Genomic DNA, 17,526 nt, shown 5'->3' with positions numbered 1-17,526 from the left:
GGCAAACTCTTTAGGTAAGATTTTGTTTTTCACATGGAGATGTTTGATTTCATCTTGGTTACGGCGGAAACGAGCGCAGCAGGGTATCATGTTCGTCTACTCGACTAACCGTCATACTTTTTTGGTGCAGAGATCTTTTCCATCATGGCACCACTGTGGCTTCATTCTGCCTCAGTCCTGGTCTTATTGGTCATGTCATGGCCGTGCTCCAGAGCCCTTTCTTCACAACATCTGTGCGGCCCTAATTTGGTTGACGCCCTTAATATGGTCTGCGGGGACCGAGGCTTTTTCACCAGTTCCAGGAGGGATATCGACTCTGTGCTACGTAAGACAAAAAAACCCTGTAACTTCTGGATCTCAGTTGTTAGATCATATTTGGCATCTTCAAGTCAGTTATGACTTTTAAAACAAATCTTTGTCCCACTCTCCAGGTATCATACCGCCAAATGCTGATGAGGCGACATCAGTAGTCGATTTTAACGAGATGGTGGGTTACGCCTTTAAGAAAAAGATGGACATGATGATGAAACGTGACGGCATTGTAGAACAGTGCTGTCACCAACCATGTAGCATGCTGGTCCTGGATAAATATTGCAACTAAACGGCCGACGTCGTGATTAGCCTCGTCTTTGCTACTCTAGCTTAGCCATGCTTTGATTCATCTCTGCACCTTTCTGTCATTTCTCACCAGAAGACTTGCAGGCATGTGGAATATCTGCAAAGCAAACTGATGTATTAAATATATTTTCCTAGTTTTGTCAATTGATGCTGATTCCTTTTTGTGGTCCAAGTCATTTTGTTTTCTTAAGGCTGGTTATAAGAACCCGATGATATCTTGACGGTGGCAGAGTGGCACATGTGGAAGTGGCTTTTCTCCAGGTTTCTTCCAAAAACATGCACTTCAAGTCTAAATAACCGAGAATGTGAGCTTGGATAGGGGTTTGTCTTTAAGTGTTCTGTGAGTGTCCAGGATCACTCATCCAAAGTCAGCAGTGATAGTCTTTAACTCACCTGTGACCCTGAACAGGATAAGGACTGGAAAGTAAACGAAAAGCGGAAATAAGATGAAGTCATCATCTACTTATTGTCCAACAACAATTTAGATGATACTTAATTGTGATTATTGCTTTTATAATAAATAATTTTTAGGACAGACATAGACGTTAACTCATTCACTGCCATTGACGGCTATTGACGTCCAAAATTTCCACTATTTTCCACTTTTGTTAACAAGAGTATGAAAACCTAGATTTTTTTTTATTGTACATTTAGAAAAGATATCAAATTTATGATTAATCGTGAGTTAACTATTTAAGTCATGCGATTAATTACAATTAAAAATTTATAATAATTAATTGCATGACTTACGAGTTATCTCACAATTAATCACACATTTTATATCTGTTCTAAATGTAGAATAAAAAAAATTCTAGGTTTTCATACTCTTGTTAACAAAAGTGGAAAAAAAATGTTAAACTAATAGAAATAGTTCAAATTAATTGTTGACGTCTATAACCGTCAATGGCAATGAATGAGTTAAGATAAGTCATTTTTGTATAAACTAACCTGTTTAAAAAAATATGCATACATGTATAGGCTACGTATAACAAGTGTGAGCGGTTGCCAAAAAATGTCCAAGTTGTCTTGAATGCAGCCTCAACTGATATTCTGTGCACGTTCTCAATTGTAACCTAGAGCTTTTCACCAATTGTTGCTTTTACAATGCGCGATGAATTCCGGGTTTCAGTGGCCTACTGTGTTCCACTGAATCCACACACAAAGAGACACAGACACCCAGAGATGGAGTCTCTTAGTATTCCACTTGAGTTACCATATTGCAATTTCCTGTGTAAGTATTATCTGGAGCCAGCTCGGGCTTCACACAGCTCCCGGTGCCCACCTGCTGCCTCTGCTGCTCCATTTCTGCTACCAGCTTCTTTTTGTGCTCACTTTCATGCCCAAATCTGGCAAATGTCACAATTAGCATGCTAAGAACCAGCAGAGGTTTGACATCTGCCTCGTTGTCATCACTCACCAGTTCATGTTCATTGTGGGGTTTTTTTGTTTGTATTCAGACTCTTTTTATGAGCAACAGACATAAAATTCAACATTTTTACTAAAAAATTCCAAGTAGAGGCATTGGGCTTAGGCTGTCTGACTCGCTCCATGTCATTCTCTTCAGGTCACATTGCAGAGAGAAAGCTTCAGCAGCTGAATATGAATTTTCTATCTGCAATGCAGCCTTCGACGATGAGACACTGACAATCTCAATAGCTGGCTGCTCATCTTGCTACAGAAAGCTGCATCCATCTTATTTAGTAGATACCTTCAAAATCTGCAAACAGTATTACACAGTACATGATTTTTAGTTAGTGTAAAAGCCGTGATTGAAATCAATTGTACAAGTATAATCACATTGAAAAGACAACTCCTGTATTATTAATAGCGTTTTATGACTTCATTTTCTCTTGACTGTTTTCAAATTATATCTACAGAAAAGTGGCGCAAGAGTTCAATGGTTAGCATGAAAATGAATTATCGCATGTCATGGCACGCCACCGTCTGACAAATGGAGATAGATGATCCCCCTTGCCTCCTGACCTTCACTGTCACTAAAGTAAAGCTAAGTAAGTCCGACTTTGAAAATTGCCAACCAAAGTATCACACATTAGGTTTTTGGCCTCGAAAATCAGTCATTGTCATTATTTCTTGTAATTATTCTCATTTCATTTGCTGGTTATGGAGTCAAATCTTACCTCAGGAAGTCCTTGTATGTCTGTTTCTCACATTTCTTGTGGGACATTTGTCCAAGTTACTCAGGCTTCCTCCTGCGATCCAAAAAACATGCACGTTTGCTTCATTGAAGACTCTAAATTGGCCACAGGTGTAAATATGAGTGACTCGCAACCAGTCCATGAGTCAAAACATGAGGCAACAGTTTGCTAGCATTGCATTCAATTTCTACAATTTCATTTGGGGGAAGAATTTAATTTTTTTTATGTTTTATTTGGATGAATAAATGCAGATTGAAGATGAAATGATGTCTTGTTCCAGCAGTATCAAATGAAATAATACCAACCCAGTAAAGCCTGTCCATTTTGCTTGTAAAAGGCTTAGCGCTAACCAAACGCAGAGAGCACATTCGCTTACATTCAACACGTCTACAAAAAGGGAAATGAAAAAAAAAAAGAGAGCAATGATGATGACATGTCAAATCTGTAAAATTACCGAATGAACAATACTGAGCTCTCCAGAAAAAAAGAAAAAAAAGGGAAATGAAACAGGACATGGAATAAAGAGCTCCTCCACGTGGCTTGTATTCTAAAGAGAGAGTAGGAGGTGTTTAGAGCAGCCAAAGCAACCCACGTACACTAATAAAGACGCACACCATCAACCTGGCAGCGTTCATGCTAATGTTACGTGCTTGGAAGCTGTGCAAATTCGACCCAGAATTTGCAGAATGATCACACTGAGGCTATTTCGCATTTCACACACATCATTATTGTTGGACAAACATTTTTACAATGGCTAATTTGATGAATAAAACATTGGCCCGCTTCTCATACGTGTCATGTTTAGATTCTGTTTTCCTTGTGTGTCTTCCTTGGTCTTGTTAAGTGTGATCCTGCCCTTCCTCGTGTGATCCAATCAGTGCCCTCAGCCACTTGTGTCTTGCCCCAGGTGTGTTTTGTTGTGTCGTTAGTGTCTGTGTTTTTAGTCTGCTGTCTCCCCTCTGTCTGTGTCGGTTCATTGTTTTTCCCCATGTCATGCTGCTCGTTTTTTCCTTGTCATTCCCCCCCATGTTTTGGTTCTAGTTTTAATTAAAATCCCTTTTTTGATTGCAACCACTGCCTCCCGCATTTGGGTCCTCAAGTTTCCCCGCCTTGACAATACGTCATCCTTTTGAGTCCCGGCAAACGTGTGGGCTTAAGAAGAGACTTGCTAGCTTAAAGGCATGCCTTGGCAACACGTCTGTTTATTCTATGTGTGCCGAGCCCATGGCCAAATTGCGAGTCACGTTCCATGACGAGCCCGCGACGCACGTCGGCCCGGCGATCACCGCCACCGCTGGTGCACAGCGCCCACACGGTCAAAGTCATCCTCTTCCCGGAGACACGCGCGTGTCACGTATGTGTCTGTTTTACAAATGCCACCGGCCTGCATGTGCCCTTTCGTATCCATCCATGGAGATGAAAATAAACACGCCGAGCCACGTGATCTCTCAGAGTGGTAGAATCGCAGTATCGGCCTCGTGAACGCGCGGCGCTGAAAATAGTCCGTGCTCGTGTTTGCGTAAAGATCACACGCTTCCTCTTCGTCATCACTGTGGCGCTAATATCACACACAAAAAGCCAAAGGAGAAGCAAAATATCAGAAAACATGCTACTTTGACCCATAGCCAATTGTTAATTGCCTTTCAAATAAAAAAAACTGCTCTGTCCTGGCAGGGGTCAACGGCTCCCCTCTTTGGTGGAGATTTTCATGCATGCCAGATCCACCACACCAGCATCTATCGAAACTCAGACACAATCTGCTTCTTCCTCAGGTCATTGAATCGGCGGAGGCTGGTGTCTGTGGATCTCACTCTGCTTCGTCTGTCCTTCCTTCCTTTCCTCAGTCTCTCCTTTGGTCTCTTGAGGTCTCCCTGATTTGTTGGAATTTAGATGTTTCTGGGGTTGGTGAAGGACTCTGGTTGGTGGCCTGGTGGGTGGTGTCTGGTCGGTGCTGGATTTCACTTTCCTTTCTTTTCTTTGTTCCTTCCTCGGGTCTCCTGACGGCCTCACGACTCTGGCTGGAAGTGTTCGGTTTAGGTGAACGGTATGGGATTTTTTAATAGGTTTTAGGTGAACTAATGAATACACACACACTCGCACGCACACAGGCACATACAAAAAAAAATAAAAAATAATAATAATAAAAGGAGAGCAATGATGATGACATGTCAAATCGGTAAAATTACCGAATGAACAATACTGAGCTCTCCAGAAAAAAAATAAAAAACTGCTCACAATATTGATCAAGTTGACAACCTTACTGAGATTTGTAAGTTATTTGAATTGGAATAAAACAAAAGACTTAAAGACCAAGCTACAATAATGGAAAATTAAAGTAACCAACTGTAGAGGAAACACAACATCTTCCAGCGCACATTAACTAATTGGGATACAGGCGTCCTTAAACTAGTTTGCACAAAAAACAAAAAACAAAAGAATGTTCTGCTTAAATCAAACCCGTTTTTTCAATGACCCAAAAATTATAAGTGCATCAAAGTTGAAGAATTTTTATCTGGCTGATGTAGAGATCCATGCGACTGTGACCTGCGTTCTAAACATCCCATTTGAGGGACAACTGTAAATCAAATGTATCCCCTGGCTACAAGAACATAAAGCATATGCTTTTTACTCTTTACTTTTCCCAACTTTCACGCAAAAGTCATTCCATCTTTTCATCAGTTCACATACAGATTATTATTTTTTTTAAACAATTGCTGCAGGCTAAGATTTTAGTTTTATTTTTGGTGGTGAAAAGAAAGAACGTTTCTCGCAAAAACAGTATGACAGAAGGTTATCTTGTTCATAGCTCAGTGGGGTGTAAAAGTGCTGAAAATGAAAGTGTAATTAGCATCCATTTGGGACGGTGTTTCCTGGAAGGTCAGAAAGCGGGAAAAGCCATGAAAAATGTCTCTTCAGGACTCAAAGCTAATTAAAACTCACTGTTATCCCACAGCTAAAGCGCTAAAAGTGATCAGCATCATTAATAGCGTATCCTTAACAATGGCTGTTTACCAGTGGCTGCAAAGAGGAAGAATGGATGCATGGATGGATGGATGGACGGATGTGTGGTTATATTGCACTACTCAATCATGCAATGCCATTTTCAATGTATTTACCCTTTGGCATGCTTAGTACAAAGCAACAAAATGATTCTCATCACACATTTTCTTACCCTGTTTTTTTTTCTCTGAATGTTCAGTGTTATTAATAGAACGTCCGTTTTCTGTACTCAAGCCTACTTGTGGCCCACGGTGGTCATTTGAAATGTCACAGGGTATATTGGACTTGTGACAGGTTGTCAATGATGCAAACAAATGGTGATTATAGTCTAAAATAATCTTTTGGGCATATTTATGGATGGATGCTCATTGGATACGCTGCATGTCTCAAGCAGTATTATTGAGTAAGTGTGCCATTATGTTTGTTATGTAGACGCTTGGACGCCTTTACGGGGAATCGATTTGTCATTTTTCTGTCAAGGCGAATGAAGCGGTGAATTAGCTGGCGTTCATATGGATAGAAAATTTCCACTCTCCAGTGAAGTAGTCTAGGTGGTGAGTTTTCACACGTTCTTGTCTGTACACAAGGGGACTGACGTGCAAGTACTGTACACAGGTCGTCCATCACAAAACACATTTTCGCCTCCGCAGCTTGCTCTTAATGACTTGCTGAGGAGACAGGAGATGAGACATCTCAGGGGGAAGTCGCGCTGGCCTTTTGGATGGCTAAAACGTGACCTCCAAATGACTTCTTTGCCAGAAACTCAGCTCCCATCTTAGCAGGAGTACAATATATAAATATATATATATATACATATATATATATATATTAGGGGTGTTGGAAAAAAATTGATTCGGCAATATATCGCGATATTACAGCACGCAATTCTCGAATCGATTCAAAATGCGGCCGAAATCGATTTTTAACTCTTTGACTGCCAGACGTTTTCAGAAACGAGATGTCGCCAGTGCCAGCCGATTTAAGCATTTTGACTGATCTTTCAAGGTCCACAGAAAATGTTGTGTTTGGACTATGGAAACACACATACTACCAAATGAAAGATTGAACTCTCATCTTTCATCAGAAAAGCCTTGTTCCGTTTTCAGTAATCAACAATAGAAAATGGTTAGTTTCACCGAAATGCTCTGTTTTGAAACAAAAAACGGAGAAAAAGAGCTTTTTGTGAAACAATGTTATTTCATGCACTCTAGTGAATTGTACACTTCTTTTTGTCCATGAATGATGCCACAAACACCTAAACAGTGCTTTACTTCTGTAAAACACTACCACCAACAATGAAAATGTGTTTTTTCATAGCAAAATACGTTTATTTCCATTCAACAAAGTAACAATTTGACAAAACAATTTCGCAAACTATTTACAAATGTGTGCAACTGTGGTACTATTTACAATTATGTGGATGTTTCAAATACAGTTTTTCTTTTTGTAACGCTCTCCTGCGTGCAAGGAGAGGGAGCAGGGTTTGCACAACAGATTACTTTCACTTTCCATTGTCCGTTTCGCGTGCAGACGGCCTTTTTCTCCGGGGAATAGCAAGTAGCAGACTGTACACACTCCTCCGATGAATATGCATTGGACTCGGGGCACTCTTCGTCGTCCGATTGAACGTCCGCCTGAGCGTGCTCGGTTGTGCTCCGCGTTTTCCTGTGTTAGCATCGCTAGCTGGTGAGGCTTTATGACGTGGTCATAGCCGCCGCGTCAACGCTTCCAACTTCGGCGTCAAACGCTTCCAACTTCGGCGTCAACGCTTCCAACTTCGGCGTCAACCTCGGAGCCACCATCATCATCATCGTCGTCATCACTGTGCTCTTTAGCATTGGTCGATGCTTTTCGTCTTTGAAAAAAATGCTCAAGCGTGAGCTGCTTGCAACCGGTCGCCATTGTTTGCTTCCTCAGCCATCTAGCTCCGCCTCTTCTACTGCCGCGTCAACGCTTCCAACCTCGGAGTCACCATCATCATCATCGATGATGATCATCGTCGTCATCAATGTGCTCTTTAGCACTGGTCGATGCTTTTCGTCTTTGAAAAAAATGCTCAAGCGTGAGCTGCTTGCAACCGGTCGCCATTTTCGCTTCCCATCCCCAGCCATTGTCCCCTCTAGCTCAGCCTGACGTCTTCTACTGACGCCTACCCAATCTTGTCAAAAAAGAGTCATCGCTGCCATCTAGAGGCCAAAAATAGTCATTAGGCTAAATAGATCTGCTTGAAACTTTCACCACAGCTGGCCAAGGCTTTCTTCCACCCGTTTCCCCAAAAAAAATTAAAAAAATTGGAGAACGTCTTTTAAGGTCCTTGGCGGCCCTCCGTAGGTTTTTACTAAACGTCATTTAACGTTTTTGGCAGTAAAAGAGTTAAACATCAATTTTTTATGGGAATATTCAACAAAACGGCATATTTAGGGTTAGGATTTACACATTAAGCTTGGAAGAATGTTATATTAATGGAACATTAAGCCTTAATATTTGATTTCAGTGCCATTCAAACATGAAACAGACCTGAATGTTCAGATAAATACATTTTCATACAAATCTTACAGTGTACATATACAAGTTTACTGATTAGTATTTTCAAAATTTTAGTCAATTTGTAGATTAGTATCGGGATTAATCGGTATCGAATTGAATCGTGACCTATGAATTGTGATACGAATCGAAAGGTACAAGGCAATTCACACCCCTAACATATATATATATATATATATATATATATATATATATATATATATATATGCTGGGCTGAAGGAGGCCGTCATGAGTTGGTTGTTACAATTACAAATTTATTACTGTAAAGGCAATTTTTTTTTCAGTAAGATTTCACAATTCCAAACTCCTAGTCTCGAGACGAGTTCACCAGTGTATATTAAAACTCCCAACGGTAAATGTACTCACCATTTGAAGAAGCCTGTTGGAGGAAAGTGATACTGTACTGTCCTCTATCAAATGTTTTGAGATTTCACATTTGAACCCCGCCAAAAAATTAACAACATCATTTACGTGTAGGCTCATTAGTGGTTGGACAGTTTACCGTGATTTTCAAAAGTCAAGGTTAGAATGACTGCTAATAGTGGCCGTCACCGCTAATAAGCTCTTGTAAGCAGTGCACAATATAATTGGCTGCTTGCAGAGTTGAGTAAACCAGCCACAAAGTTCATTAACTCCATTGGGGGGATGGATTTAGATGTATTCATTACTTAAGATTGTCAGCCCCTACTGGTTTTGGAACCTGTTATCGGGACAAATTCACTCTTAACACAGAAAGGCAAAAAGTTATAAAACAATCTTAGCACTAGTTTGGCATTTGCTGTTTTGGTGAGGAAGGGGCAACATTGTAACAAAAACAGCTCGACTGTGTGTAGCTTCACTCTAAAAACAGTTTGGTCAAAAATAACCCAATTATGGATCAAATTTGACCGATCCACTTTATGGGTCAATTTGACCCAACTTCTTGGGTTGTTGTATACAAAATTACCAAATTTTTTGACCCAATTAAAGGAATTGACAAATATTATGAGTTGTTTTACGCTGAAAGACGCTTTTCTTGATTCATAGTTGGGTCAAATCGACCCAAGTAGAGGATCGGTCCATTTTTGACCCATAGTTGGGTTATTTTTTGCCCCAATTTTTTTAGAGTGTTTAAAAAGAAAAGATGAAGGACCGGAAAGCTAATGCACATGTGATGCAAAAATCACAACAGTAATACAGTATGTGGGTGCGTGTTTTGCTATTTCTTCTGCTATGTTTTTCATCCGAGGAGTTCACCATCTGTATACGGCATAAAACAAATCGTAAAGCAAGATTTATTACTTTGAGCATTCTGGGGAAAAAAAGCCATTCTTCCCATTCGGCCTTACGCGCGCATGCACACACAAATAAATATCAGGATGATGTGCGGAAAGGGGGCTAAGCATTTCCACAATCCAGCAAAAGCCATTGGAGCCCAGCAGGTATTGTCATCATGCAGTCTATTAACTCATGAATGAAGCCAATGGGACGCTTCATTTTCTGGCCACCATCGTTCAACTGGCAGGCCTGAGACAATTACTGGACACTACTGTATGTTCATTGCTGACCCCTAAAAGCACAGAACAAATTATTCATAGCCCATGAAATAAGATGGCTTTGCTAACGAGGGTCAACTGCTGAGACAATATTTTTGCTAGCGCTCAACTGCAATCAATTTTCAAACGGTGTGTTTTTTGAAAATTTCCATGTTCAAAATGGATGCCTTGATTTTGAGCGCTATCCAGTTGGGCTTGGGAATGAAAAAAAAAGAGTGTTAAGATATTAGCATTTTCCCCCAATCAAAACAATGGGATAAGGATATTTGTACAGGAAACTCTCCTATTGTAATTGACCTTTTTGACCTTTTTGTTGTTGGGCACAGTTTTAACTCTGGATGCCCTTCCTGATACAACCTACCCTTTTTCTTTTTAACCAGACATGGCTGCGAACCGGAGCACTATCATGTATATGACAATATGTGTATTAGCAAACATCATATAACATACAACACTATATTATTCATATTTATACTTCTCAATTTACATTTGTTTCCAATATTGTTAGCACGTTTGCATTGTTTCCCCTTTATATTGCTTACCATATACTAATATATGCAACATCAAAATCTTTCTTCTTTTTTATGTTTTGAATTTAGTTCCTCCTCATTTACTGTTGTTGCTTTGTTGTTTCTACTACATTATTAATATGAGTGTTTATATGTCAACATTGCTGCTGCTGCGGAATCTAATGTCCCTCATGGAAACATGACATCATTTTGTAGAAAGCAGGTGATTATGCAAAAACATTACGAAATAGTGGAAGTGAAGGTTTTCATATAAATAGTCAAAAATAAAAATAAATAAAAAGGTGGTAAAGTCTTCTAAAGAAGGCATTAAGGAGGGAACTGCAAAAATTGTAAATAAAACATGCACATTTTTACAATCATATTGAAGAAAATGTTATTGACTCAAATTGATTTCATACAAATAAAAAGTGAATTTTGGACATGTCGGCACGTACGCACACATGAAAGCGAGCACTCAAGTGACTACTTTACGTTGAATTAAGTTGAATTCCTTTGCCAGTCTTACATTCACAAACTGCAGTTGAAATGGACTCAGCAGTTTGAATGCCGTGTGATGATCTCAAGCAATTACATTTATTAACCTTTTTAATCAAGTGGAAAAATTAATTAATTTCATTATGTGGAGGATGCACACTAAAAGCAATTGCACATTGGAGGAGGTGTATTATCTTGACATATTTGCAGTTGAGCATCTACAAATCTGCCTGTGTGTTAATTTTTTAGATGAACTTGAGTGAAAAAAACATTTTTCTTGCCTAGTTAGTGATGCTGATGATGCATTGAAGACAATACATTCCGCTGAAATTCATCCCCATATGGCGCGGCAGTTGGGCCCTGGTGCTTGACCACAGGTTCAAGTCTCCGCAGCTCAGCCTCCCCCGAACAAGACATATGGCCTCAAATGGCACAACCTGGCTGGCCAGGTAACACACACATACACACACTGGCCAACACGCAGCCGGTGACATGTGCTGCTATGTGCAAAGTGGAGAAAAGTGCGCTTCCTGTCACTTTCCCATTTTGGACACGTCAGGCGATAGCAGCACAACAGCGGTCTGTGAAATTGGTGTGAAAAACCATATGATGGCAAAATAGGCATGCTTGGTGGTGACATAAATGAATTCTCTTCCTGACATGTCAATACACTTCAGCATGCGTTCAAAGTAGAGATAGACTGATATGCTTTTTTCAAGGCCGATACAGATTATCGGTAGTCAGGGAGGCCCATAACCGATATTTAAAGTTGATATACAGCTAACTGTTAGCTTGCGGGCTAACCATTCACTCACACACTAACCCCGGGATAACTCCCAAATAGCCGCTAAAAAATGGTTATTAGGTTAGCCCGCGAGCTAACGTTAGTTCACGGGCTAACCTAATAGCCGTTAAGTAGCGAACTAGCCGGTTAGCTCGCGGGCTAACCATTCACCCACACACTAACTCACAAATAGCTGCTAATTCGCGAGCTAACTGTTAGCTTGCGGGCTAACCGTTTACCCACACGCTAACCTTGAGATAACTCCCAAATAGTTATTAGGTTAGCCCGCAAGCCAAAGCAGGCTAATAGCCATTAATTCACAAGCTAGCTGGTTAGCTCGTGGGCTAATAGCCGATAATTGCTGCTTATTGGCTGTTAGCGCTGCACGAGCAACCAATCAGATGGTGCTGTGGGCGGGCCAATGTTGCAGGGAGTCAACAGCCGCTGACTCCGCAGACAGAGGAGAAAAGCGCCCGTCGGAGCAAAAATAACAGTTTTTTATATATTGGTGGCTCGTCAGTAGATGGTGGTAGGGTGCCGATACACCTGGCACTTGTTTTTTCCTCCCTCCCCTTCCTTATTAATCAGTTAATTACTTGCATAATTTAAAATGGAAAAAAATTATGCAGATAGTTTGACATGAACAAATATTCTGAATGTCATACGCAAACATTTATTAAGTTATTTACTTTAAAGCATGTTGTTATGTTTATTGCTCAAACACAACCTGTGCTACCTTTAACGTAACCATCCGCTGTCAGCTAAAGGTTCATTTGCGGTCAAAATTAATGTGATTAATCTGTGTGCATACATGATTAATGTGATTAATTAATTAGTTAATGCTTTAACTTTGACAGCACTACTTTTTTTTTTTGCCAATATAACAAATTTGGGGCACTGAAAGGCGACCTGCCAGGCTTCTTGTTCTTTGTCCCTCTTTTGGTCGTTTTTATGTTTCTTGGACGGTTTGTGACTGGAGCAATTGCCCTTCTCGAGATTAATAAAGTCATTTGAATCTAAAATCTTCAAATGTCGCGTGACTTCAGCAAATCAATCAATTATGAAGGAACCAGTTTCAAAAGACAATGCATTCTCTTTTTTGAAATCAAGACAAGGTAAAAGGAAAGTGTGAAAGGAAATCTCAAGCTGATCGTTTGTCAGTTAAGTGTAATGTCTGCACGTTTGGAGATGTCCTGACTGACATACTTTACTGAGCCCGTGCTGCGTGGTTTGATTACCAGAACATCCGTGCTGATTGCGCTAATGAAGAGTGGCCATTGCTCAAATCAACAAGCTTGGAGGGAGTGTACAGTTCCTTGAGCAGAGGCTTGTGAACAAGGCTTGGCTGCAGGCAATTATCTGTCTAACAAGCAGAGTCTATGAGCCACCGCTGACGCCTCCACTTGAGTCAATTAAGCTCAATTATCATTTGAGTAATACCCAATTAACACCTTAGCAGGATCAATGTAGCCAATCAATTATATATATACGAATAGCTCTTAACCTTTCAGTTTTCACTGGGGAGTGTGCTGGCTTTGTTTTCTTGCATCTTACCATTCACACTCATTTTCATTATTATGGCCAATTCAGAAGAAGACTGTCGAGGCAGGCAGGCTAAATACCAAAAATGACAATAACTTGATTTATTACTTACTAGCGGAAATCATCAATAACATAAATCATGTATAGTCTTTATCCACAGGTGAAGATTGGGAAAATCGAATGACACCACTGTTCCAAAAATGTGAGCTGCTCCCTGTTGGGGAGGCCTAGTTGGTTGGCAAGAGCGCAATGGCTGGCTTTTTCAGTTCCCTCGTTAACAGAATGATTAATTAACACCGAGCAGACTCCATTCGAAAACCAACTTGCCAAATGAGAATCTTATTTGAAAGTGGCTTCATTGGCAGTGTTTGTCCCGCTTTACAGTCCGCATGGAAGAACCGTTCTGGTCACATCTGACAGCGCTGATGGATTCAAAGCGACTGTGCACCTCAAGCTCAATCTGCTCCTTTTGTTCCAACACAAGACTGCGCCGGCACAAGACCCACACAATCGCAGCATTCGCACAAACGTCCGCGAGCAACACATCGGCCGAGTGTTTACACTCACGCACACACACCAGCGTCTCCACCTCCAACAGCTGCCACAGCAGGAGGTTAGGACTGTGATGAATTAAAAACATCTGCAGATTGCAAATTAATGAGAGAAATCATCTGTAAAGAATTCAGCCTGGCACATATTCATTTGCCCGCTTCTGCGTCGAGATGCAGAGACCTAACATGCAATAAGGCAAACGTCGCCTCAGTCTGCCGGAACGCACTTTCATCATTCCGATGCTTTTATGATTAAACTTATTTCTCTCAGCACTGTATAAACTAGCCACAAAATTGATGGACGTTCTTACACTTTCAAAATTCATGGTAGATCCCACTCTCGGGAGTCATCCACTTATTTGCTGTACAACGGAGCCTCAGAAACAAAACATATTGTGGAGCAGGGCTCTCTTTGGACTTTTTGAAGAGTGAATGTCAGGTAAGTAGGAAGGAATTAAAAAATAATAATAAAAAAAAAAAATTCTTGCCGAGAGAGCTCAGTATTGTTCATTCGGTAATTTTACAGATTTGACATGTCATCATCATTGCTCTCTCTTTTTTTTTAATTAATTTTGTACGTGTGTGAGTATGTGCATGTGCATGTGTGCGTGCGTGCGTGTGAGTGTGTACTCATCAGTTCACTTAAAACCTATTAAAAATCCCATACCGTTCACCTAAACCGAATACTTCAGAATCCAGCTAGAGTCATGAGGTTGTCAGGAGACCCGAGTAAGGATCAAAGAAAAGAAAGGAAAGTGAAATCCAGCATCGAAGGAAGGAATTTTTAATGCTTTATCGTATGACAACTGTGTGATTGACACACAAAAAAACTGGAGACGCCAGGACAGGATCTGCCTAACATGGGAACAAAACAATGGGCTTGGTGAAATCTGTCGGTACCCAAGGCTCAAAACCAGGACTGTCATGGTTAAACCGGGTTACTTTAGACCAGTAAATCCTGCTTTTCCACCGTGTACAGTTTACAACCGTCCCGACATACTGTAAGACATTCCTTTCATTTCATTATTTTATACAGTATTTATGTGCAAGAAGTGTGCCTAGGTTAGTCACTGACAGTAATGGACATCACAATCTGATAGTGGAATACAAGAGATGTTCTCTTGAGCAAGCGTAAAACGTGTACCACAGCACCTTGAAACAGATACAACAACACTTTTACTTCTCCCGAAAATTGGACCACCAAAAAAAAAAAACAGCAGCCCTTATTGCTGCTTTGTGATAACAATTCAAGCTTTTGTCTGTGTGCCTGACCCAGCGTCCACCTCTGCAGCAGGCCAATAATGCCGGCAGGAAATTGAAGATTTGCTTCATCTGGGCTTTGTGCTTTGAAGCGCTAGGGAACATGTGCCAAAGCAGTCCCGAATTTGGGTCATCCCCAAATGAAATGAGACCACATTAGCTTTACACATGACTAATAAACCACAGTGCACTGCATCTGGCACGTATCTCATATCAGTCGACCTCTGTGGAAAGGTTTTCACACCTGAAGATCCAAAAAGTAAAAAAAATATTATTATTATTATTAATAGTAGTAGTAGTAGTACTATTAGTACAGCTAGTGAGATTCCAGCATACAAGTCTACTGTTCTTGGAGGCAATGTAAGCATATCCGTTATCTGTCCAGTTTTATTAATGCTGGACTTTATCACATGCCACATAATTCCCCTCCTGGCTGGCCCAGATGAAATGAGCAATGGCATAAAAAACAGTCGCTAGTTCTGTAAAGAGAAGGCCAATAACAAGCGGTAGAGGCAATTAGCATAGTCTGACATCGTTGTACAACGGAAAATGGAAAACAACCGGCAGGTGTCATAAATACAAATAATGTTTTCATGGATGTAACAGAAGGCGATGTTTCTAACTAGCGTCCGCCTGTGCAGACACAATTACACATCTGCACATTCATGCCCATCAACAGGAGGTCATGATGCAAATGTCATCAATGGATCTTCTCAACGTTGCCACGTGAGGCCTGGCTTAAATATTTGCCCGCTTGTGAATGGAGCGCCTTGACAAAGGGTGATACAAACAAATGGGAATGACATAGTTGCTGTCCTATTATAAGATCACATTAAAGCCCCTAGATGATGATTATCTGTACATAAATATAACGTGTCTTTTAACGGCACGTCATGCATTGGGGCAAAAGTGACCCAACATTCGTTTTTTCAATTCCCATTTTCCATTTCCCACAAATCCAATCTGGGCCCACAGTCTGAATGTTCACATCATGATGCATTCGGGCTCGAATGAGAACATTCTGATTCAACCGCCACTTTGCAATTCAATTCAAGGCATCACTGATTCGTGCACAGCCTAAACCGTTCAATGATTTCATTATTAGCAATGCTGCTCATGTAAGGCACCCATCAAATAACCTTTCAATCGGCTTTTCATTTTCTTAAGCTCTGTACATATATCTCAAGGGTTGTGCTTACAGTACTGGAACTACAAATTAGAATAATAGAAAATTGACATTCAAATCATGCAATTTGAAGGAAAAATGATTTATTGGGATATATAGATCTTTCTTTAAAATTATCTGTCATTTTTTGGTAGGGAAATATTATGTAAAAGTAAGGTTGGTATCGGTAGGTGAAAAAAAAAAAGATTGGTATCGGTAGGTGGTATCAGCATGACTACTCAAGAGTTGAGGACTCATACTGGTATCTGCGTGAAAATAAAGTGTTATCGAACATACCTATATAAAGGTGTCCTTAAGTGCACCATTGCTGGTAAAAAATGAGTGTTGCAGGACTTTGAATAAGAACCTAATGTGCAGTACGGCCAAACTGTGAGTTTATAACTAATTTTCCCAAGATGACTTTTCTCAACCGGCATCTCATTGAACAACAAGTTCTACAAAATATGTCATCTTGATTTAAATGGTGTCTTTTTGAATCGAATGAAAACGTTTTTACAACTTGTCCTTGTGCACGTCGCTAATGAGAATTTGCGGCTGGCAGATGAGGGGCAAAAATAAAACTGTTGGCCTTCAAGCACTGAGGCAAAACATTGAATTGAATTCCCATCAACATGCATGTACGAAATGTTGAGTCTTGCTGACCTTTATTACATTTCTTCCACCATCACTCACTTCATGGTTTGCCATCAGATGCTTACTTATTGCTTTCTCAACAATCCCTGGATGTTTTCATTGAGCGTTTACAACATGGTTTGGCATCCGTTTTTATTTTGAAACGCATGCTTTGTGATTGCTGGGTTAGGTGGATGAAGCTATCCATCACATCTGTGGGCATGCTAAATATTAACGCCATACACACGCAAACGCTCGGGTTCTGACCAAAACAAAGACATCGGAACATATACGAGTCCAGTCCTCAAGGCTTGACACTACAAATGGTTACAGTCCTGAATACATTTAAGAAATGAAGAATTAGACTCTAAGGTCTGCATACTTGGGTCAATTTCTGAAGCCCAGAGTTCAAAAAAGTTTTTTCCCCCCCATAGATTGAGGTCCTTAACTCTTTGACTGCCAAAAACGTTTAATAACGTTTAGTAAAATCCAAATGAAAAACGTTAAAAGACGTTAACTATGTTTGTTTTTGTTTTTTAAACGGGTGGAGGAAAACACTTTTTCATTGTTGGTGGTAGTGTTTTACAGAAGTAAAGCACTTTTTAGGTGTTTGTGGCATCATTCATGGAAAAAAAAAGGTGTCAAATTCACTAGAGTGCATGAAATAATATCGTTTCACAAAAAGCTTGATTTCTCCGTATTTTGGTCCAAAACAGAGCATTTGGGTGAAACTA

General features: G+C 40.2%; 1 protein-coding gene across 1 annotated transcript; it reads left to right on the top strand.

Moving 5' to 3' along the window:
* LOC144036388 (insulin-like) lies at positions 1-601 on the top strand. The gene is made up of 3 exons (XM_077546988.1): positions 1-14; positions 131-325; positions 471-601. The coding sequence occupies exons 2-3, from the start codon at positions 145-147 to the stop codon at positions 599-601; spliced, it is 312 nt and encodes a 103-aa protein (XP_077403114.1). The 5' UTR covers positions 1-14; positions 131-144.
* Positions 602-17,526: the final 16,925 nt, after the last annotated feature.

The sequence above is a fragment of the Vanacampus margaritifer genome, chromosome 16 (genome assembly GCF_051991255.1).
Source record: "Vanacampus margaritifer isolate UIUO_Vmar chromosome 16, RoL_Vmar_1.0, whole genome shotgun sequence".
NCBI classification, from domain to species: Eukaryota; Metazoa; Chordata; class Actinopteri; order Syngnathiformes; family Syngnathidae; genus Vanacampus; species Vanacampus margaritifer.
This window is presented reverse-complemented; position numbering and strand designations above follow the sequence as displayed.